Genomic DNA, 22,614 nt, shown 5'->3' with positions numbered 1-22,614 from the left:
ACAGGTCGGCCCGTCCTGTGCTTCATTTTTTTCAGACTCGTACTTTTTTCACAGTGCAGGCGGCAAAACATGCGTGTACCTGAACTCACCACAGTTCAAAGTGTGGGGAAGGACTTCAGACTTTAAGTATTTTCTTAACACTGTCGTCTTTAAGTCTTTAAGAAGTCTCAGTGTCCATGATGAGATCCATTTAGGGCTACAACTATCAGTTCTTTTCATTATCAATGAGTCAGCTAGTTCCTCAATTATTCATTTGGTCTGTAAATGTAATAAAATATGGAAATATCACAGTTTTCACATCCTAAAGCTCTGTATGAAAGCCCCAAAGATACTCAGTTCACTACAAGATGAAGAACTGAGAGGCTGACACTGGAAGATGTTTGGTAGAAAAAAGACTTTTAATTAAGATGATTTATTCATCATCCAAAGAGCTGCTGATTGATTTTCTGATTCATCGGCTCATCGTTATAGAGCTCTGCACCGTTCCTGTTGTTCATCACAGTGAAAGCTCAGCATTAAGTCCCCACATGAAGAACAACACAGTAATTCATCCTGCAGCCTCAATACAAACACACTCAGTGAGAGGAAAACTGTTAGCACAACAGAGCGTCAACAGTCATTAAGAATGCCATATTAGCGGGTTAGCAACACATTAGCCTCAGATAGCTTAGCTAGCTTGGTTAGCGGTTAACTGATCAGTTTGGGCACAGACTGAACAAATTCTAGCAATGCACCCAGAAATAGAGGAATAGCTGCCATTTAAGACTTTAAAGGGCTCAAAGCCTTTTAGTATTTGATTTAAAACCAACATAAATGTGGCCTCTGTGCCTAAGTTTACACGTAGCAGGGTATTTGGAAAACGGATATTTTGGCCCCTCCATTTTTAAAAATAACATCATGCACAGAAAATCGTTTTCAAAAATGTTGTCGTTTACACGAACCCGGATAAATACGCCATCGAGCGCATCATAACTATGCCAAACCTATGGGCGCGAGTGTAAACACAGGTAGCTCACACGACGTTAAGTATTCAGTTGCATGTTGTGACGTTTCGGAACCTAAAACACCGTTTAACCCAGTTTACACGCCGACAAATAGCCGGCGTTTTCAGAAATCTCCACTTTGGCCGGAGTTTTTAAAAATGATGGTTTTCTGTGAAAAAAAAAACTCAGTTTGCGTGTAAACGAGAGGCCAAACCGCATGAAAACATATGCTTTTTCCCTAAGTGTAAACGGGGTCTCAGTGGTGGGAGAGGCGTGGGGCTTTGTTTCCTGTGGGCGTGGCTCTCCAGGTGCCTCCAACACACCTGTGAGTCATCACTATCAAGCACAGCATGAAGACTGTGGACTGCACGTTGCTTCTGCTGCTTAGTGGCGTAGTTGGCTGGTTGCTAGTGCTACCTGTGAGTGTCAGTGTATATTTAGTTGTGTTTCTCTGTCAATCACCATGCCTGATCTCCTGTGTCTGTGACTTTGTCTGCACTGATCTCCAGCTCCAGCGTCTCTGCCACCACCTTCTTTAATTGAATATGGTGAATAAAATGGACCTTTCAGCTGCCAGTAATGTGTCACTTTGCCACTCTAACAGCCCCGTTGTTTCATCGCTCTTCACAATCAGACTGAGCGGCCTGTAGATAGCAGCCTGTTAGGCCAGCTGATCGATAGATGAGCCAGACAGACAGTAGCTGCTGAACGCCTGAGGCCAGATAAAAGGCCTCATCTGATCCGCTGGCTCCTTAAAGAATTTTTAAGTCCTTTTTTGAGTTTACCACACAGGACAGGCACATTTTGAGAAAAGACCTCTGCTTTAAATGTTGGGCTGCCTTCAAATTAATGCAGAAACAGCATGAGAATTGTCTTTTTCAATTCATTAGTGATGGATTAAATGACTGTGATACTGCAGCTCCCCTCAGTTTAGCGTCTTTAAAGCTCATTATTTTGCTTTTATGGCAGCAACTTTAATCATTTGTTTTAATGAGTTTCACTTCCAGGCAGCTGTTTTCAGCAAAATAAGCCCTGATAAGCTCACTGTGTGCTGCATCAAATGGCAGACTAATTTAGCAATCAGCTGGTGAACATAATGAAACATCCAGCAGCTGGTGGAAACCAAAACTGAGCTCAAAAAAGTGACAAAGAGGAAGAGAAAATGACACAGGTGAGGAAGAGGCAGAGAAAACCCCAAACCCTAACCCCTAACGCAGTGTTAGAACCACCATTCTGCCTGATGTGATGTACAAAATACAGTTATGACGATATTTGTAGCCAGATGTCATTTCAACTTTTCAATAAAATCCTGGAATAGTTTAGTCATTTTTTCCCCATTTCATCCTCAGTGTTCATTTTATCTTAATTATCTTTTAACATCATTATCAAGCGGGTTTTATTTTCCATCTAATTGTCGGTTCATCTTCTGCCCTTGTTTTTATGTTAAGCACTTGGAGCACGCGATGCCTTCGCTGTAAAGGACTTTGAGCTGCATCTCTTGCTTGACTTGTGCGATACAAATAAAGTTTATTGTTATATAATTACTGACTGTTGCCTTCACGTCTTTATTGCTGACCGAGGTTATTTTTGTCTGACGGTTTCAGTGCGTTGCGCCGCAGTGTATCACATCCTCTATAGGACCACCAGGGGCATCCTTAGGATTTTTTTTTCTTCTTCTTTTTAACGTGGCCAATTATAGGCACGAGCCCGAGCACGTGCGGGGAGAGGCTCGTCTTGCACAGTTCATTGCATCAACCATTTGGTGCATATGGAGCAAATGACAGTCTAACCGTGATGCAGTGAGCGTGAGCGCAGGGAGCGCGTTCTCCACCCGGCTGTGCGCATCGCACGCAAAGTGTGACTTTGTCATATTTAGGCTCACCAGTGATTGAATCACTGAAGAGGAAAATAAATAAAGCACCTTCACCGTTTCAGGTTTCATGCAAACCAGCAAACACCCCTCTTCTCTCTGAGGGGAATGGTGTCTGCTGGAGGAGGGATGGGAGTGGAGGAGGAGGAGGCGGTGTCTCCATCCAAGAGGGATGTTGTGTAGTAAGTAAAGGGGGCGGAGGAGGGAGGAGGGTGCAGCTCTCCTCTGCTACGTCATTGTACATCACAGGGGCACACAGGAGCTTTTTGCTTCAGGTACTCGGGGTGACTCCCTACACAGAAAAAAACGCGAATCCCCCCAAAACGCGCTGACCTTCGCACCAAAAGGTAAGAAAATGGATCATCCTCCTTAAATGCGCAAATCTGCCTTAATCTGTCTTTTACTGCGCTAATTGCCCAATTTCCTCAGCTGCTGCCCTCATCGACCGTGCATCCAGGCGCACGACAACAGCAAGATTTACGTGTGTTTATGGTACGACTCGACATTTGCTTATCGTTAAAAAACGAGTTTATGCATGTGCTGCGCAACGCGATGACCCCTAAACCCGCACCCGAGGAGAAATCAAGGAATACGTCGACTTCTGGATGAGAACATGTAGGCTATTCCTCTGCAATGTTTCATTAAGGCATCATTTTCAGATTTCTGATGACGGATTTTGGCGAATTGCGTCCTTCGTCCGTGCTCTTGCGGGGAGGTCTTGCGCGTTAAGAGCGATCATCGTCATCCTTCCAAGCGCAGAAGGTTCACTGTGAGGGGGAGGCATGGAGAGGAGGGTAGGAGGTTACGAGTGTTATGTTTTAATGGCATTAAACAGCACATAGGCCTCTGCTCAGCTTCCAGTTTATCGATCCAGTTCTGTCTAACTGGCGATGGTTTTGGCACCGATGCCCTTGCTCCTCTCCGCCGCCTGTTCCACCTTTTCTCTTTCGTACGCGGTCAGAAATTTGTGCCTTAAACGCACTTTTCCCTCACAGTGTAAAGGAAAGTTGTCCTGATGATGGGTCGTTAGATTTTATTTGTAAGATATTCAGGCCAAGCTCAGAGGTGTCAGTGTAACAGGGTGTCCCGTCCTGCGTCGTGCGCCAAAATGACCTTGTAGAAACCCACCGGGGAGAATGTGATGGAGAAAGAGTGATGAGCGTTTTCCCCTGCTTTCCTCTGTGCTGTTGCTTTGCGGTGGTTTATATCAGTGGGGTCAAAGCCCAGAGAGGGACATTGCCTGATCTTGTGGGTGTCCTTTAACTCTTGTTTGGAGGAGGAGGAGGATGAGGAGGACGATAGATGGCGTGGATTTATGGTCTCTTCTGTGTTTGGAGCTGATGCGTTTTACAACTTGGCTCGTCTGATGTCTCGTCCCTGTGGCAGCCATGATGGCAGCTCAGGCAGTTTGTGAGCTGTTAATGTATCCAGCCCACATGAAGGGTGGCAGTGAGGGAGCAGCGGCTGCTGAAACCCTGCAGGACCGCTGACAGTCCTCTTTGATTATATTATGATTTATGGTTTGTGATTCAAAGCCTGACACACTTTCAGCCTCTTAATTAGCCTGTGTCAAGCTGCAGAGAGAGCACTGGTAACATCTTTACCTTGGCATACAGTGCAGCAGCTCCCCTCTGAAGCATTAACGGCACTCAGACGTTAATGCAGTTGACAGTTTGGTTTTTCTTCTTGCTTCTGGTTGTGACTGGAGCTTCAGTCGACTTCTGCTGCATTTAACACTCAAATCCTCTCTGCCTTTTCTGTTTCGTGGCAGTTCAGTATTGGTGATGTTTACATGCAGTCCATCTCTGAATCCACTTTCTACACCTGTTTAGTTTACAGCAACCTGTGTCAGGCACGAGTCACCCAAGGGACTCGAACCTTAGACCTTGTTAACAGTGAAAATCATCTTGGATGTTTTCAGTGTGAATCCTGGTGGAGCTGTCTCTCAGAATACAACACACAGTGTTATTGGTAGTGGTGTTTGCTCCACCTTTGCAGTGGCAAAGACAATTGCTGCAAAGCCATATCCAAGCTTCAAAACACCCCTCTACGAGCTGCAGCGATTAATCGATTGGCAGAACTTGATATTTATTTATCATCGAAGTAATTTTCAAACATTTTTTCTGGTTCCAGCTTCTTGGATCTCAGGATTTGGTGCTTCTTTCTCACATATGATACTAACCTGAATCCATGTGTTTTGGACTGTTGGTTGAATAAAAGAAGCTATCAAATAGGTCAACATAGGCTTTGGGAAATCATTATGCTCATTTCTCACTATTTTCTGACATTTTTAAGGCAACAGACTGCTCGATAATGATCCCTTTAGATGAGTGGAGGCACTGACAGTGTTGCTCTGCAGCCTGAAGATAGGAAAGAACCAACAACGTGCTGAATAACATGATTAAATCTTCCCTCGTGCAGCATCACTCAGCATAACTAAAGCAGAGTGACTTGACGTCTGTGTTGCGGTTGATGCTGACGCTCCCTTTTAAAGCACTGTTCACACAGCTCAACACACAGGAGCTGCACTTGAAAGCAGGAGGAGCTGAGGGAGCTGCTCTGTTTGGTGTTCTCATTTTCTGCTCGCTACCCCTGCTGATTGGGCCGTGCTCCGGTCTGTCCGCAGAGATTAGCCCCGTCACAAGTTACAACTCGCCTCTCCCTGCAGCTGCGAGCAGTGGTGCCGGATGCATTAGCATAACATCTTTAAAAAAAAAAAAGGTTGTGGTGCAGTAGAGCACAGCTATCCACCTCAGCTACCCCATCCAGGTGTTGTCAAGATCAGCAATTAGCACAGCTGTTTCAGCGTTTAGGTCCTGGTGGTTCGTTTGTATGGCATTGTTTCTCTGCACAGATCAGTTTTTGGCTCGCGATGCTGCTGCTGAAACATGCTCAAGATTTACTGAGAGACTGAGGCATAATCGATGGCCTGTCCTGTCGTGTCCGGATGGGTGGGTCCGAGCAGCGATTAGTGTCAAGCACATAACTCTTCATTAACACCTGACAGAGCATCGGTCTCTCATATGCCAGAGGAGGTGTCTGATTACTGTCTTCTGCATTTATAAACAAATAGTTAATATTCATTGGCCCTGTTGTTTGCTTCTTTTTGTATTTGTGACATCTGTCTCTTGATTGGCTGCGACTGCAACAAATCATCAGGGATAACAAAGATTTATTTTACGATCACCAAACTTACCAAATAATAAAAAGAATTTCATGGAACATAACTGGTAATTTCCTTGGAAGGTTTCTGGTATGGGCGATGTAATTTGGTACTTATAAGAGGGCAAATGGTGCCAGTGCTCAGATTTATTCAGTTAATTGGTTGAATAACCTTCTCTTACCAAAGAAACCCAGTCAGCGCAGCTCGCCATGCATAAATGTGTGACTTTCTGTGTAATCTATCTCTATAGTTAGAAATTACAAGATTGTATACAATTAGATAAGTCTTAAAGTTTAGGTCAGATTCTCCAGTCACGAAGATTTGGGCAGTTCTTTCAAGAAATTATACCTTTTGCCTTAAAGGTCCAGTGTTTAGGATTCAGCGGATCTATTGGCAGGAATGGAAGATGATGATTGTGGTTATGGTTAATCATGAAGACGCGAAGCGTTGTGTTTTCATTAGCTTAATATTCGTTAGTCCTTAATATCTACAGATGGACCAGGTCCTCTTCCAAAGAGTCCGCCACGTTGCACCACCACGTTTCTACAGTAGCCCAGAACAGACAAACCAAACATTGGCTCTAGAAAATGCCTTTCACATTTTATGCAAGTTTGGCATCCGCAATAGGTTGTAGTCTTCACCCTCACCACTAGATGCCACTAAATCGTGCACGCTGGACCTTTACATGAATAGTTTGATATTTCAGGAAATATACTTATTCGCTTTCTTGCTGGATTTCAGAGGAAAAGATCGATACCACTCTCCTATCTGTCCACTGAAGATGGAGCTGACGGTTAGCTTAGCTGAGCACAAAGACTCAACTCCCAGTAAAACTACCACTTTTTACATTTCTGTCTGTGTACAGATGAACATATGATGTACAACATGAGTTTCACAGCTGCTGGTAGGCATATATTTTCATTTTTGGAGAGATTGTTTCCCCTGCCAGTCTTCATACTAGGCTAAGCTAATTGCATCCTGGCTCCAGCCCCGTATTTAAAACACAACATTTGGCAAGAAGGCAGATAAGCGTATTTTACAAAACATTGAACTATTCTGTTCATCAGATTATTTCCTCTATTTTCCCTGTAATTAAGTTTCTCATTAGAAAGTCATTTGAAGAAACCCTGTAGGAGGTTATGAAGAAACTGTGGAACCTGTAAAATAAAGCATCTCCTCTTTTCCACTCCACTCGTTTAAAGAGCAGCGTTGGGTAGATTGATCTCGAACGCAGCGGTGAGATGACAAACGCTGCAGCTTTGATGCACAGAGAAACAAGAGCAAAGCTTGTACTGACAACAGTTTAATTCACACAAGCGTAGAAACACATTACAGCCATTGTTCAGTGAGAGGGAAGAGCTACAGCAGAGCCTCTGCAGAGTGCTCTGGTAATGGTATCTGCATGGAGAGTCTGGCCTACATCTTCGGTGTCGAGGAAGACTTTCTCCTCGGAAGCTGTGGTGTTTCATCGAACTGCATAATCCACTATTACACATGTTAACCTGGTTTTATCGTCTCAAGGCCCTTTTCTTTTTTCTCATTATTGTGTCAAGGCAAAGTCTGTAATTCTGAAATATCTCAGTATCTACTGGATGGATTGAATTTTATATTTGGTGCAGACGTTCTTGTTCTTCTTCCCAGCAGCCTCAGCTGTACTTTGTGTGTGTTTGGGGCTCCATAGCAAATGTTAGCATGCACTAACACTGTCACTGTGAGCATGCTGATGTTAGCATTTAGCACTGTTCAAAGCTGCTAGCATGATGCAGTCCCTTAGTTTTGTGTTACCCCCGTTAGAAAAACCAGCATAGACCAGCATCATGTCCATGCTGGTCCATGCTGTTTTATGCTGGATTGATGCTGGTTTAGCTGGTGGCTGCTAGGCACTGCTAGCTGCTAGCCACCAGCAAAACTAGCCACTGCTAGCTGCTAGACACCAGCAAAACCAGCATGGGGTATGCTGGTTATACCAGCATATGTTGTGTTTTGATGCTGGTCCACCAACGTTATTAGCAACACCATGCTGGTGTACCAGTATAGCTATGTTGACTCACCAGCTGAACCAGCATCAATCCAGCATAAACCAGCATAGGCCAGCATGGAAATGATGCTGGTCAATGCTGGTTTTTCCAACAGGGACTCCACAATGTCTAATCATATTTCAATTCAATATACCTTTATTAGTCCTGCAAGGGGAAATTCCAATTTACAGCAGCATCAGTGATAGATAGATAGATAGATAGATAGATAGATAGATAGATAGATAGATAGATAGATAGATAGATAGATAGATAGATAGATAGATAGATAGATAGATAGATAGAGTAAAAACAATAAGTATATAATAACTATTTCTTCCATAGTTGACTTACCTGCGATTATTGTGCTAGCTGTGATTTGTCACATTTTTAGTATGATTTCGCTTTCATATGTGTAGCCTAATTTGTGGCTTCTCAGCAGGTCAGCCATTTTCTAACAAACACACCATCAGTTTAAGAAAGACGTTTTGAGATGACTGCAGGTCACAACACTATTAACTTGTAGAGACACAAGCAGCGAATGCTAATGTGCTAAACAGCAGAAAATGACACTAATGGCTGCTGCTACGCGCTGTGAAATTCATTTTGTGCACACAGCTGTAGTTTTGATCTACCCTGCTGCAGGTTTTGAAGTGCACCAGTCAGCTGCCCTCTGACTCCTCTTCAGTCCATTTTGCAGAGAGCAAAGCCAAAATGGATGCAGAGAGCTGACGTCACTGTGTTTGACATGCTGTTGCTAGCCGCCCTGGTGCCACCAGGGTGACGGTGCACACTAAGAGCCCAAGCAGGGGAACAATGACGTGACTCATGTTAGGCTGCAGATTCTCCCAAAGGGGACTTTGCAGCCAAGGAGGGGCTATGACCCAGTAAGCCCAACAACCAATCATCACACCCTCCTCTCATGCTGCTATTATGTTGTTAGCCTTGATTGGCCTGAAGCCATGCAGGAACGTGGTGCAGCTGGATAAAACTGTCACTTCCTGCGTGTCTCTGTGCAGATGTCACACTGTGGCTGGTGCAGATGAGCAGGAACTGGACCGAGGCTGCTGTGAGGAAGTTTTTTTTATCGCACCAATACATCACAGCTGAGGGCCGAGTCGACTCTGGCACCTCTGTCTTTGTGGGCAGAAAACAAGACATAAATAATTGATGGCTCCCTCACACAGCCTCAGCAGGACTCCCCTCGAAGCTCAGACCAGAGCAGCTGATGGTGGAAAAATGGTGGATGAGGATGCTGATGGCATTATTCTTGGGTCTTGACACGAAACTGAAAGTCCACAGATGATAGCAGCACAGCAGTGCTTGAAGCTAAATGCTAACGTCAGCGTGCTAACATGTTCACAATGATGATGTTTAGCAGGTTCATCATCTTATTATAGCATGTTAGCATGCTAATTTGACCTGATGATGGCGCTATAAGGAAAGGAGGATCACGTTATTACAGTTTATCCTGAGGGATATTTACACCAAATCCAACAGTTTTTGAGACATTTTATTGAAAACCTCATGGTGGCATTAGAGGAAAAATTCTCCTGTTGACCCAATCCATAAAGTAAATGTTCAAATATTTCCCTGAATAAGTTAAAACTTGGGACTTGTCTGAACAACATTTCTGATGGAGACATTGCCTCCCTTATTGACACCTGGTAACTGCATGTAAGTTGAATGACTACAGTTGAACTACTCTGTCAGCAGCCTTTCCTGTTGCTCAGCAGTGTGAACATCCTCACACACTTAATGTTATAAACATTCACAGACACACAGCTGCCTCGTCTCTCCTTTCCACATTGGAGAGCTACGACTGAATGTAATCTCCTCCTGTGGTCTTAGCCCATCATGGCAGCATGCTTTATTAAGAGCGTAGGTGTTTGTTTGTTGAGTCTTGTGGGGGAATAGTCAAACGGAGCAAGCGCGTGGGCCCTGCTGGCCCGACCCAGAATGCTCCAGCCGAGACACTGGTGGCTGTCCAGTGGATTGAACGCAAAGTCAGATTTTATTGTCTTGTGGTTCGGGACTCCTTTGTGTGTATCTCTGTGGGCTGTGAGGAATAACGCTAATGAAGATTGGAGAATGGAGATTGCAGAAGAGATGCCCTCAAAGTACAATAGAGACAAAAGAAATAAATGAACCTGTACTAAAAGCCAGTTTTGAGACTGTTAAGTGGTCGTGCCATTAGTCTCTCTGAAGTGCTGGTCCTTTACTTTTATTGACTTCAGAAAGAGCGCTGGCCACCACTTCGTCTCTCAGCACGATGATTGCAGCACTTTGTGTTGCTAAGAAACTGTGAGGAGTTTTGCTCTAAAATGACATATTACGAGCGGGTCTGAACAAAACCTCAGACACCCACTCTATTTATAAAAAACATACACAAAGTCATTTGTAATTTGAAGACCAGCCTCAGTGTCTCAGCAAAAAATGATGATTATTAAACTCAAGCCGATGATTTGTTTATGTGTGCTTGTTAAATATGTACAGTTGTGTTTCAGGAATGAACTCATATTTCATTCAGCATCTTCCTCGATCAGCATGTCGTCTTGATGGGGCTTCTGCCTCGGGGATGATCCATCAGGGGAGAAAATCCACCGCGTGCGTCAAGAGGAGAAATCAGACTTGTCAAGAGAAATTAATTCAGCGCCGCATGACATTAGCAGCCATCTGCAGCTCTCAGGATTCAGCACTGGCCCAATCATTTCCACCTGTCACTCTCTCTAACATGCACATACGTGCTGCATTGATCTGTCGCTTTTGCACACATGCGTTTCTTCGCACTCGCTAACGGCAGCGTCTGTGCTGTCAAGTGAGCATCGAGATTTGTTCAGCGTGTGAATGAAAGCGGAGAAAAGACAGAAACACTAAAAATTGGAGTAGAGATGCAGAATGTGTGCTGTAAGACTGTGAGCGAGCAAATAATTCAGATTTAATAATTCAAATATACAAAATTGGAAAAGATTTCAACTGCACAGCATTGCTTCACTGTATGTCTATGAAGAGAGGAGCTGAAACAATTCATTGATTAGTCAAAACTGCAAAACAGATCACTTTTTAGACTCTTAGTCAGACAAAACAGGATGTCTGAAGACGCCACCTCAAACTGGAAAGTTGTAACTAAAATCTGACATTTCTTTGACCAAACGATTAATCGATAATGAAAATAAGTTAGTTAGCTGCAGGCCTAGCGGAGAGCGATACTTTGAGAAAGTTGTGTGTATGTGTGAAGGCGATGAAGGCCGAGGTTATATTTGGAGACAGGAATGACTCATCCTGGCAGCAAACGAAGGGCTGTTAATTGGATGCAACTTTAAATGAACGCGAGAAATTCAAATGGGAAATAATCTACCTCGAGCAAAGAGAGCTGCAGAGACACTTCAGAGGCTGTTTCACCTCTCAGAGGTATGAAGCGGGAATGCCAGTCAGTAAATCTAATGTATGTTAAAACAGGTTTGCTCCAACGCTTCAGCGGTGCTATAAAATGCTAAATATTTCTCATTTTTAGCATCTCATTTTAAAGGCTGGTTCAAATAAAGACATGTTTGGGGCCTTGTTGCTGCACACTGCACACACACTGTATCTGCAGCCACAAGGAGGTCAAACTGAAGTGCTTTTTTCATCATGTGCACATGAGTAATGTGACTAATCTCCAAAAAAAGGCGGCAAAAACACGCTGTGGACGCACCGTTTTCCATCTGTTTACATGTTAGTTTGGGATAAAAGACTTTTCAGTCGCTCTTATTCGGGCATCAGGGACGAGAGAGAGCGCAGAGGAGAAGATTGTAACTGTCTACCTCCTGCTGTCAAGAAAATAAATGGAGCTGTGAGCGTGATGGGAGATCACTGAAGCTGCTTTATTAGGAGAACAATTTAAGGGCGCCGATCGCCGTGCTGCGCTGAACTGATCGCTGGTTTCTTCCTCCTCATCCGTCTCCTCGGAGCCCAGTAACCGCTTGTCTTTTTCCCTGCCAAAAACTGCCTGCCGCTAAATGGGTCTTGCATTTCCACTAAATAAAATGTCCCGCTCCTATCGTCAAGTGCCAGGGCCTGATGTGAAGGGGGGGGGGGTCTATTTTGAGCAGCTTGATTTACCAGATGCTCGGGACGCTTTTAGCAGCGCAGTAAAGAGTAATTGTTAAAGGCTCAAGGCCATCAGCGAGAGTTATGAATGGCGGTCGTTCACTGGTGTTGAAAGAGCTGCGTGTCAGAGTCAGACCGCTGCGGCTATGACTCCTTCAGAGGCATCCGGAAATCTCAAGTGCTCCTCCGAGGGGTAAAGAGTTGAGATGTGGCCAGGCTATTTACAAATACAGTGGAATAATCCCGATATGCTTCTCCACTGAAGAGAGCCGCTGTGTTCCATATGTTCATACCCAAAGCACCTGAAAACTGTGGTTATTGGTGCAGCCTGTTCTTTCCTGCTATCTTTTGTTAGCATGCTTTTAGCCCGCCACATTGTATGTTCCACAAGTGTTAGTGCATGTGTGTGTGTTAGTGCATGTGTGTGTGTTAGTGCATGTGTGTGTGTGAGTGTATGAGGCTGCACTTCCCATCCCTCTGGTGTCTTTTCTGCTCACTGGAAGAAAATGGGATTACATAATTAAGTCTTTCATCAGTGACAAATAACAGCTAGGGTTTTTGCTGGGCCCCCACCTCAACCGTTAATTTATTATCAATTTACACTTCATTAGAGATGCCAGAACAGCTTGGGAAACCACTTTGTTTCACAATAACTCTTTATACCGCGAGCTTATCTGTTTTATGTGTAGCCCACAAAGCATTCAGTCTTCAGTGAAGCTCAGTTGCATAGAAGCAAAGCAGCCACGGCTGCGCAGTAACATCATGATGCACACTGAGAGTGTTTGTTATTCACATGCAGAGAGTCAACCGACAGCCACTCTCATTTCAGCATCTTCAGCCTGTGAAAGAGTAATCAGATGGTGAAGGGCTGCCTCACTGCATTCAGATGAGCCTCCTGGTACAAAGGTTGTGACCATGGTGACGACGGAGGATCAACCAATCGGCTGAATCCTCAGAGAGGAGTAGAAAATTGATAGAGTCGCTCAGCAGAGATGGATGTAGATGATTCCAGCTAAAGTGAAAAACAGGAAATACAGATTTACTGTCAGGATGCTCCAAACGGGGAGACCAGGTGGCAGAGGTGATGCTGTAGGCCGATACAGGACGAAGGGATCCATAACAAAACCTCAAGATAAACCACCGATGTTCTCCATGACTGAAATGACTGAGACTCATCCTTCAGGAAATCAATAATCAATATGCAGTATTTTTTGACAGAGTTGGCTTAGTTATCTTTAATGTACACATCTGTAAGTTCCCAGGCTAGAAGTCATTATGTTTTATTTTGTGCTGATTATGTGGGAAATAATAGTGAGATAAAAGGTTCCTTCACACCAAAGTAAATATTTTCATTTATTCTTGGACACTTGATCATCCGTACTGTACGTGTTGAATGTTTGCCTGTATTTCAGGCCTTTTTGCATGTTCATCTTAGCTGTGTGTACTAATTGAATTGTCTCTATTCTCACAATAATCAGTACCCAAATGACATCATTAGGGGACACTTTTGTGGAAATTATAAGGAAATATTTACAATAATAAAACGTTAACAAAATCTCTTATTTATTCCTATTTAATATGTTAATATGCATTTTCAAATTTCACCATTTTGAAAGTTTCAATGTAGAGAATAATAATAGAATTTGTCTGATAACATGAAATGAAAAACAAGTTTTGAAAAGCACCATGATGAATATCCACCATTAATCCTGCACAGAGGTGGAGTGATACACAGTAATCTGTCTTTTCATCTCTTCTCCATCTACAACTTATTTGCATGGCTGTAAAACTTGTGTGTCCTGAGCATTATTTGTCTTTTATGGGAGCAGCGTGGGAGCAAACATCACAGCTGATGTACGTAGACCCAAACTGAGCTGACTGCTTGTTTCCGCTGGCTTCTGTCATTCAAAATGAGTGAATCCTTACACTGAATATTGTTTTCAGTGTGCAGCCACCTGACGATGGAGCCTGCATAAAGATGAGTGTTTAATCGTATTCAGACACACCACTCCAGAGCCTCGTCCTGCGTCCGTCTCAGTGTATTTATGGAAACAGCAAACAAGGCCATTTCCTCATGTTTGATGCATTCTGCCTGCGCTGTAGGTTTACTGAGCCGTCGTCTGCAGGCAACAGAACATGGTCATCGTGTCTGCCGGCGGTGTCGCCCATAAACCTCTGAAGGGACGGTGGATTTGAAGCCTGGAGTTTCAGTTTATCACTTGCTGCTCTCTAGGTTGTTGTTTTTGAGCCATGAAATCCAATTTTCTGCAGCAGGGTTGAGCTGATAGGTGCGAGCTAGCACTGTCCTCATGGCTGATGCGACCTTTAATAGATTCTTAATGGAGCAATCGCTTTCAAAATTGCTTCCAAGATGCACATTAGCATTTACTTGGAGTCGTGCTTATGTCCACCTCAAAAGTCCAATGTTAACCCTTTTTCAGCTCTGTTATGTACAAATTCATTGCAAGGCGAGTGATGGACCAAACAACAGACTGATTTAACAGCAGCTGAACACATGAGTCAAGCATCTAATGCAAAACATTGTCTGGAAGTGACTGTGTAGCCTTTATCCAACTGACCCCATAAATTGCGTTTTCTCTGCATGCTGTATGTCCACATTTCACACATTGAGGCTCGTACTACATGTTAATGAATTGAATTAAAAGTGGCCGGAGCCTCATGAATTGATCGTTCAGTTATCACAAACATGCAAGCGAAAACTAAAATGAGCAGTTTGTCGGATGAGATCCAGGCGGATGACAAAGCACCAAATGTCTTTCACAACCTTCGCTCATGATGTAATGCTGCCCTTCAGAGTGAGAAACCAAAGAGCTTTTTCTTAAGATGACCACAGAATGAACGATGAGCAGATATGGATCAAATCTTTACTCTGGCCCATATTATTTGAGCTCAGCCTGAAACAAACATTTCTGTTCAAATCCAACCAAAGCCGGCGACCAGAGGGACATTTGTGAGGCGGAGAATCCAAAGCAATAACTCTGTTATTCAGCAACAAACATTTTCTGTCGCAGTCGGTTTGAACGGCCCTGGATGCTTGTTTCTGCAGTTCAGCCTGAAGTGTTTGTGTTTCTGCCCCCCAGATGTTGGCCACTGGTGCAGTTCAGCAACCTGAAAAGCCTCCTGTCGAAGTCACACACCGTCTTATATTTAGTGCTAATTAGCAAATGTTAGCACACTAATATAAGATGCATGTAGGAAGCATCGCACCTGCTTAGCATCAGCATGTTAGCGTTGTTAATGTGAGCAGCACAGACCTGTTTCTCAGATCCTTGAGTCTTAGCCGAATAGAACGGCCTTATATGTAATTTTAACATCATTAAATTTTAATCTGTACTTCTGAATATTCACATTAGTTTTGAAATAATGTCAAATTCCTCAGAAAGTCAGTGCAAACTAAATGAGATTAAATACTCTTTTACACGAGTACTCGCCTTCTGACATCCGGTTGCATCATTGCCAAATCTGCAGTCATTGCACATTATCAGCCGATCACAGAGATGCTAGTGGATGTGTGTTACTATAATCTCTGTATTTACCGTATTATTCTGTGCAGGCGGGGTGAAGAGGGAACCACTAAAGAAAACTCCCCTTCTTCCTGGTTTCGGTTTCAGCTGGCTTTCAGTGAGCGTGTTCTTAGAAGCTCAGTGGTCCCAGCAGACGTTCGGGTCTTGTGATGTTAGCTTGGCAGTAGTCTGTGTCTGCTCAGCACCCCCGAGGCTGCACAGGAAGCTTTCAGAGATTCCCTCCCCCCTGCCCTCCCACTGCCTGCTACCCTCCCTCCTCTTCTCTGCTGTTGTTTTCTCACTATAATAAACTTATTGTTACTCAAACATTGTTAAACAAATAGGTTAAAAACATTTTTATGGGCTGGAACGAGAACAATAGTAGTGTCACCGAGGTTAGTTTATTGGCACTTATCCGGCGAAACGTTCACACCGGCCCTTCATTGTGCATGCATTAATTACATGGCTCATTGGTTTATTGATCCTTATGCTGTCAGTGCAATCTGATCACTTCCCAGGCACTGAGACAGTAATAAACACAGAGCACTGACGGCGCCATGGCACCATGATGTTGCTTGGAGATGCCAAGATTTAATAAGCTTGAGCATAATAAAGTGCTCTTGGTTAATGCATTATTATCATTGCTTTGGACTGGAATGGAGTGGATTAAAATATGTTTTTATCCGCTCTAATGTAAAATACAATCATTAGCATGTCTGTTAGTTGCTCACTACACAATATGCGTATGTACCACACTAACAAGGAAAGCTTAACATGTAGCAGCAGTGAGCTAACGGTCAGTTGCTAGTGCTTAATCTTTGTAGCAGCCACCATTCCTCACTTATATGAGCTATAAATACACGTGTAAGTAGATATTAGCCATATATTTTAGGGTGAACATAAGCTAGTAAGCCAAGATGTCAATTCCAGTGTTTCCAGCTGAAAAAGGATGTTGGACTGAGCCATAAGAGGGAGAAAACATAGAGGATGACTCAGAACTGGATGCTAGCCTGCATCGCTGCTGCAACACCTTCTTCACCCTTGTTATTACTGCGGGCAGTGGACTGAGCAAGAGGAGGAATATTTTAAACTCTGCACTGCTGCTCATTTTATTTTAAAATCCGTGAAATTAGAGGTTTTACGGGGTGTCTTTCACCTCCTGGTGCTCTCTGCAGTTTGGCCTCTCTGGTGCTGTTTGCAAGAGGTTGTGGGTTTCTTGGGTGAACTGCTTTGTGAAGCATCATAGGCAAAAATAAGAGACAAGTAATTTTTCATTTTGTGCTTAAACAGGTATATTCAATGACATGAAAAATCAGATAGCAGGCAAGTCAGCCTTTTCTGTTTGTTTCATGTGAAATGAAAAACAATCGCAGGACTTTGCAGGCAGGGTTTGAGGGTGCTGTTCCCTCTGACGTGCCGCTGCTCTGCAGTACATTGAGGCAGCGTTTGTGGACGTGTTGCTGCGTACTGCCAGCCCCCTCAGGCTGAGCGTTTTCCCTCTCCCCTCCATGCTGCGCTGTGCTGCTGCTCTCTTTAAAGAGACTGTGGGAAGCTACCAGAATGACTCCAGTGTCGGCTACAGCTGCAGTCGATCCCTCAGAGACTTGCTGTCTGGGGGCACATCATCTCTGCTCAGTCTCCTGAGCACATACATGCTGGATATGTTGTTGTTGCAGACAAGCAGTAAACAGTCTGATCTTAGAGACGGGTAAAGCAGAGGTTAGACCAGGTATGCAGCTGCGTACTGAACCACGATACTATTTGAGTACTGACCAGTATGTGTCCTTAGCATTTAGTAGCAGGGGGTGATTATACGCCGTATTTTATTCAGGCTGCGTGTGTTGCAGCAACATTAAATATTTTAAAAGCTTGGCTTATTTTGTTAAATACAAACCTGTGTTAAGTAAAACATCCAATAAATGTAAAATAGTAAAATAGTTTTAGATGAGTCCTGTGCACCAGAGCGTGCATTATGTGTGGTGCACGGCCTTTAGCACAGCGTGTGCTTTACTGAACATCCCACATGTAGCTGCTGGTTAAAGAATTCATACTGAAAACACGGAGAAATACTTGGGATTTTATCATTTTGACAAAACGTGGTCATGTACAGTCTGTGTGCCGTCTGTGTGTGTGTGCATTGGAAAACGAGTCAGAGCTGGTACAGGCACAGCCTCCTCTCCCAAATCAGCAACACCGACCATTATCCATTAGTGCTTCATTTTAATGTGCTGGTGGGTGTATACATCCACCTACCTCTGCCTCTGCGCAATGCCCGATGGAAGATTTTGCCCTTGTTTTAACTAAGCCACACTGGGATATTATTAATCCGTAGTGTGAAAGTGTAATAGTGTTTAGTGTTGACTGTAGGCACGGCGAGCCAAGTTTATTTGCACGGCACATTTTGTACAAAAAGGCATTTCAAAGTGTTTTACAGATGCACCAAAACATAAAAACCTTGTTCAACATTTGGGAAATATGCTTATTCACGTTCTTGCAGCATTAGATGAGACGATTGATACCACTAAGAAAAACAGTGTCCACACTCTGGATTTTATCTCCCAAAAGACTGATAGTACTTTCGTATCTGTCTGCTACATGAAGCTGGAGTCAGGAGACGATTATCTTGCTGAGAAATAACCAATAACAAACCACAGCTTGCCGTTTTTACATTTCTGTTTGTGTGTAGATTATCGCAAGGAGATGCAATGTTTGAATTAGTGAGCTTTGGACAGAGTCAGGCATTCACTACCTGTTTCTAGTCTTTATGCTAAGCTAAGCTAAGCTAAGCAGCTGCTGCCCATAGCTACACATTTACCCACTAGACTAAGTCAGTCTTATCTACTGTAACTCTTGATGAGAAAGCAAATGAGTGTATTTGCCAAAATACCAAACTATTCCTAAGATCTAAGATACGTTTCTGGTCAGCTTTAAGCAGGGGTTTGCTCATTTAAACTGATTTATTCATGCATAGATGCTGCATGTGTATTGAAGCTGCAGTTCGGACAGTCCCAGCATGTCAGCTGCTCACTCAAACGCATATGCTAATGGTGGCCTCCCTGCTGCGTTTGTTTTGCCCATTTGTAGGGCTTGCAGCCTTACTCTTGGCGCAGCGTGTCCTCGTCAGTGAGACAAACAAGGGCAGCATCACGCTGACAGAAGTGTCACGGAAAAGAGCGTGGTGGCCTCCTGATAGACTCATGATGGAGCTTTCTTTTGCTCTGACTTTCTCACCTTTATGAGGACTAATGGAGACAGGATATTAGTAGTGATGGAAGGAGGTGTGGGAGCCACCGGGAGATGAAGATGGATGAGTAGAAGGAAGGTGCTGAGGCATTGATGCTTTTATTTGACGGAGAAGAATAGACCAAATGTGAAATATAAACCATTGAATGTTTCAGTGCTTTTGTATTCAGTGACCTGTATCCTAAAATTGCAATTTCACACCACCTTGAAGTAGCGTTATGCTCTGACTTCCTCGCAGTAAATGTCTCGTTTTAACATCAGTGTGATCACAAGTGTCCTCAGCTGGAACTTCAGTCTAACCCCACCGGTAGTCGTACTTTCTCTACGCAGTTCTGCTTGTTAATTACAGCCGTCTGTGTCACAGCATGGTCCATTATATGCTGGCTCTGCGGTGCGCCACAGTAAATGCCACGCTGTGATTTGTGCTGGACTGAGGAGAGAGCAATGAGATAACTGCTGCTCAGTCAATATAGGCCACTGCGCTCTGAGACTCAGATGTCAGCACCTTAAAGCTGTCACGTCCTTTTTTTTCCAGCCGTTCGTGCTGAGCCAGACAGTATGTCTGCAAATGCAACATGATGGAAATCGACAATGTCGGTGGTCCTTTGTGTTTCAGTATAAAATGTGCATATAACAGATGTTTCTCCCTCGCGTGCACTACACAGCCGGCGTGATGAATCATGCTAACACGAGCTCTTTTCTTTGCTTTTCCACAGGATTTGGTATCCGAGTGCACGCTGGCCAAACTCCAACAGCAGCAGTGCAGTGGAGCAGGGAGCTGTCCGCGGTGCTGAATTCATCAGCTAATAGAAATCCCCATTGCACACTCATGTGCTTGGGCCGCTCCTGATACCTCTCATTCCTTAGCAGCAACTGACCACCACCTCCACATCCAAGATGGACGACGACGGGCGTTACAGGGATGGCCGCTCAGATTTCATCCGCGGCGCCAAGGACATTGCCAAAGTGGCAAAGAAACAGGTCGGCAAGAAGGTGGGCCGCAGCGTGGACAAAATGGCCGATGAGTACACCAAGCGCTCCTACAAACGCTTTGAGGAAGAAGATGATGATGAAGACTACGCCGGCGTGCCGAGCAATGACGGCGGATATTACCGCAACGACAGCCGGGCCAATGACGACGAAGGTCACAGCGACTCCACTGAAGGACACGACGAGGACGATGAGATCTATGAAGGGGAGTACCAGGGCATCCCGCGGGCCGACTCAGGCAAGGCCGGCGGCATGGACGGGGTGACGGCCGCCCAGGCGCAGCAGTTCAGGGATCTGTCAGCCTATGAAGGCGAGAGGAGGAAAGACCAGGAGGAGCTGGCCCAGCAGTACGAGACCATCCTGCAGGAGTGCGGCCACGGGAAGTTCCAGTGGACGCTCTACTTCGTCCTGGGGCTGGCCTTGATGGCCGATGGCGTGGAGATCTTTGTGGTCGGCTTCGTGCTGCCCAGTGCGGAGAAGGACATGTGTCTATCTGAGCCCAACAAAGGCATGCTGGGTAAGATTCACAGTATCTTGCTTCCAAGTAGAAAACAAAAAATACATTCTTCTATAAAGACATTTCAGCAGCACAGGGGAGGAGGGATTACACACGAGAACCCGGTAGTACCAGCACAGAAACAACTGTCCAACTCATCTGCCGTCTTCTGCTCCCGTTCTCTGTTTATTCTCATCTCAGTGGCTCCTTTGGGAGTTTATGCCACCGCTTCACATTTAATCTCTGTCTTATCTTAGCAGTTACCTTTACAGCGTATCCCCCAGTAATTGCTTTTCTACAGCCTCGTCGGCAGAGGAAGTACAGCTATTTAAGATTCAACTGCCCGCGCAGCGTCTGCACAGCAGCAGGATTTTAAATCGAACGCTCAGCCGATGCAAACACAGTGTTCTCTGCTCCAGTTCAGCTGCTTTCTAGGTGGACAACGTGTGTGTCCGTGTGTGTGAAGGTGATTTCGGCACTGTTTTTTTTTTTAAAGCCTATGTTATGTATCTTCCCGCCTCTTGTTTGCCTCCTCACAGTACATGCTGCACGTCTGTCGCTGTGTCTGTGTTTCTGTACGCTGTGAAGGGGGCAACGACCTCGTGATCATTTCCTATCCTTAGGGCCAGTGTCCAATCAGAAGCCAAACAGGCCTCACCATCTGTCATTGGCTGCCCAGCAAGGACACCGTGAACGAGGGCCAGAGGTCTCCCGAGGATAACAAATTCACACACACTGCTTAGCTTTCGTGAAGAACATAGATGTTACTGTTAGTGTGGATTTTATCAAACATGTCAGGAGAAAGAAAGATTTCCCGCAGAGAGAGACATTTTATTGGTTTTCTTCCCGTAGGTAGATGAAATATAGATAGCTTGACATCACACTGAGATATTCCCGTCCAGATTCATTGGAGTTTGCAGAAAATCGTCTGTCATCACTGACATTTTGCAGCGTGCAAAGTTCACACTCGATCTTTGGCGGGTTGTTGAAAGAAGAATGAATTTTAGGAAATGCAGTAAAACACTGAAGTAAACATTTACAATCTGGAATGAGATTCTATGCTAAAAATCACCAAAATGGCACTAACGGTCGGCTAATGTGCGCAACATCATCTGTAAATACTATTTTTGAGTTACCTGATACCTGTTACCTGATTTCAAAATGGTGATAAATCAGATTCATTCAGATTTCAGATGACAAAAAGCTTAAAAAGCAGATCCAAGTAAACAAAAAAGAGAAGAATTAGATCAAAAGTTCTGCTGAGCTGAATGAATCCGGCAGCTTCTCGATATCTCGACACGTCCTCAAATGTTCAGTTACATTGATGAGTTAGACGAGATCTAATTACATAATTTCCATTGCCCTCGCAGGGTTTTGACTGTTCCGCTGCACTGCGGCCACATCGATGAACATGGTCTCCCTGCAGATGGGGGCGCCTGTGTCTCTGTATTGAGTGTCTGTGCTGTTTTAAAGTGATCAGCGTGGCTTCAGCACCGGTTCTGACTGGAAAGACGTTGTTGAGTAACACCGATGCTAACAGTGCAACTGTCTGCTGCTGGTCAGGGACTGCCGGGTTCATGTGTGCTTCTCTCTGTGAGGCTGTATTGGAAAATTGGAGTACGTACACAAACATAAGCTCACAGGAAAATTCACAAAGTACACACACACTCACACGGACACACAGCTACATTTGGCATGCATCCATGCCTTTAATTGATTACTGGGTTGTGTGATTTTCTCAGTGGTCCATGCAGAGGACAGGGTATGGATCGCCGTGCTGACGGTTACAGTGACCAGCGTCTGTCTGCTCATACATCCATAACAGTTTGCATGTGAATGTGTGTCATACCGTGGTGACAAAAAAAAAGCAGCAGCTGTAACAGCAGTGTGGAAAAATAGTCCAGCCAAGTCAAAGTTCATTCATGTTTTTTCTTTAAGTGGCTTTAAATCAATGCTCTGATATTAACAACAGCGGATCATAGTGATTAACGCACAGAGAATTATCACCTGAGTCAATATTAAGTCAATATTAAACTTGTATTCATTAGGAGGCCAGAGAAAAGACTGCGACTGTTTGTGAACAAGTTTACAAGTTTGCTTTATCAATGTTATCATTGTTGTGTTCACAGCTTTTTTCTTTGCCCCCAGATGGCCAAAAAATCAGTTACTTCTGGTTTAAGAAAAGAAAAGCAGTAAAATGTTGCCCAGACTCCAAGATAAAAGCACTCACTGTGAAGAACA

General features: G+C 44.2%; 1 protein-coding gene across 1 annotated transcript in view; it reads left to right on the top strand.

The window, feature by feature from the left end:
* Positions 1-2,702: 2,702 nt before the first annotated feature.
* sv2a (synaptic vesicle glycoprotein 2A) overlaps positions 2,703-22,614 on the top strand; it is a 46,363-nt gene continuing 26,451 nt past the window's right edge. The window contains exons 1-2 of the mRNA XM_070965690.1: positions 2,703-3,200; positions 19,604-20,394. Coding sequence (XP_070821791.1) covers positions 19,785-20,394 — 610 coding nt within the window. The 5' untranslated portion in view covers positions 2,703-3,200; positions 19,604-19,784. The remainder of the gene's footprint in view (positions 3,201-19,603; positions 20,395-22,614) is intronic.

This window comes from Chaetodon trifascialis, chromosome 7 (assembly GCF_039877785.1).
Source record: "Chaetodon trifascialis isolate fChaTrf1 chromosome 7, fChaTrf1.hap1, whole genome shotgun sequence".
In the NCBI taxonomy this organism is placed as follows: domain Eukaryota; kingdom Metazoa; phylum Chordata; class Actinopteri; order Chaetodontiformes; family Chaetodontidae; genus Chaetodon; species Chaetodon trifascialis.
This window is presented reverse-complemented; position numbering and strand designations above follow the sequence as displayed.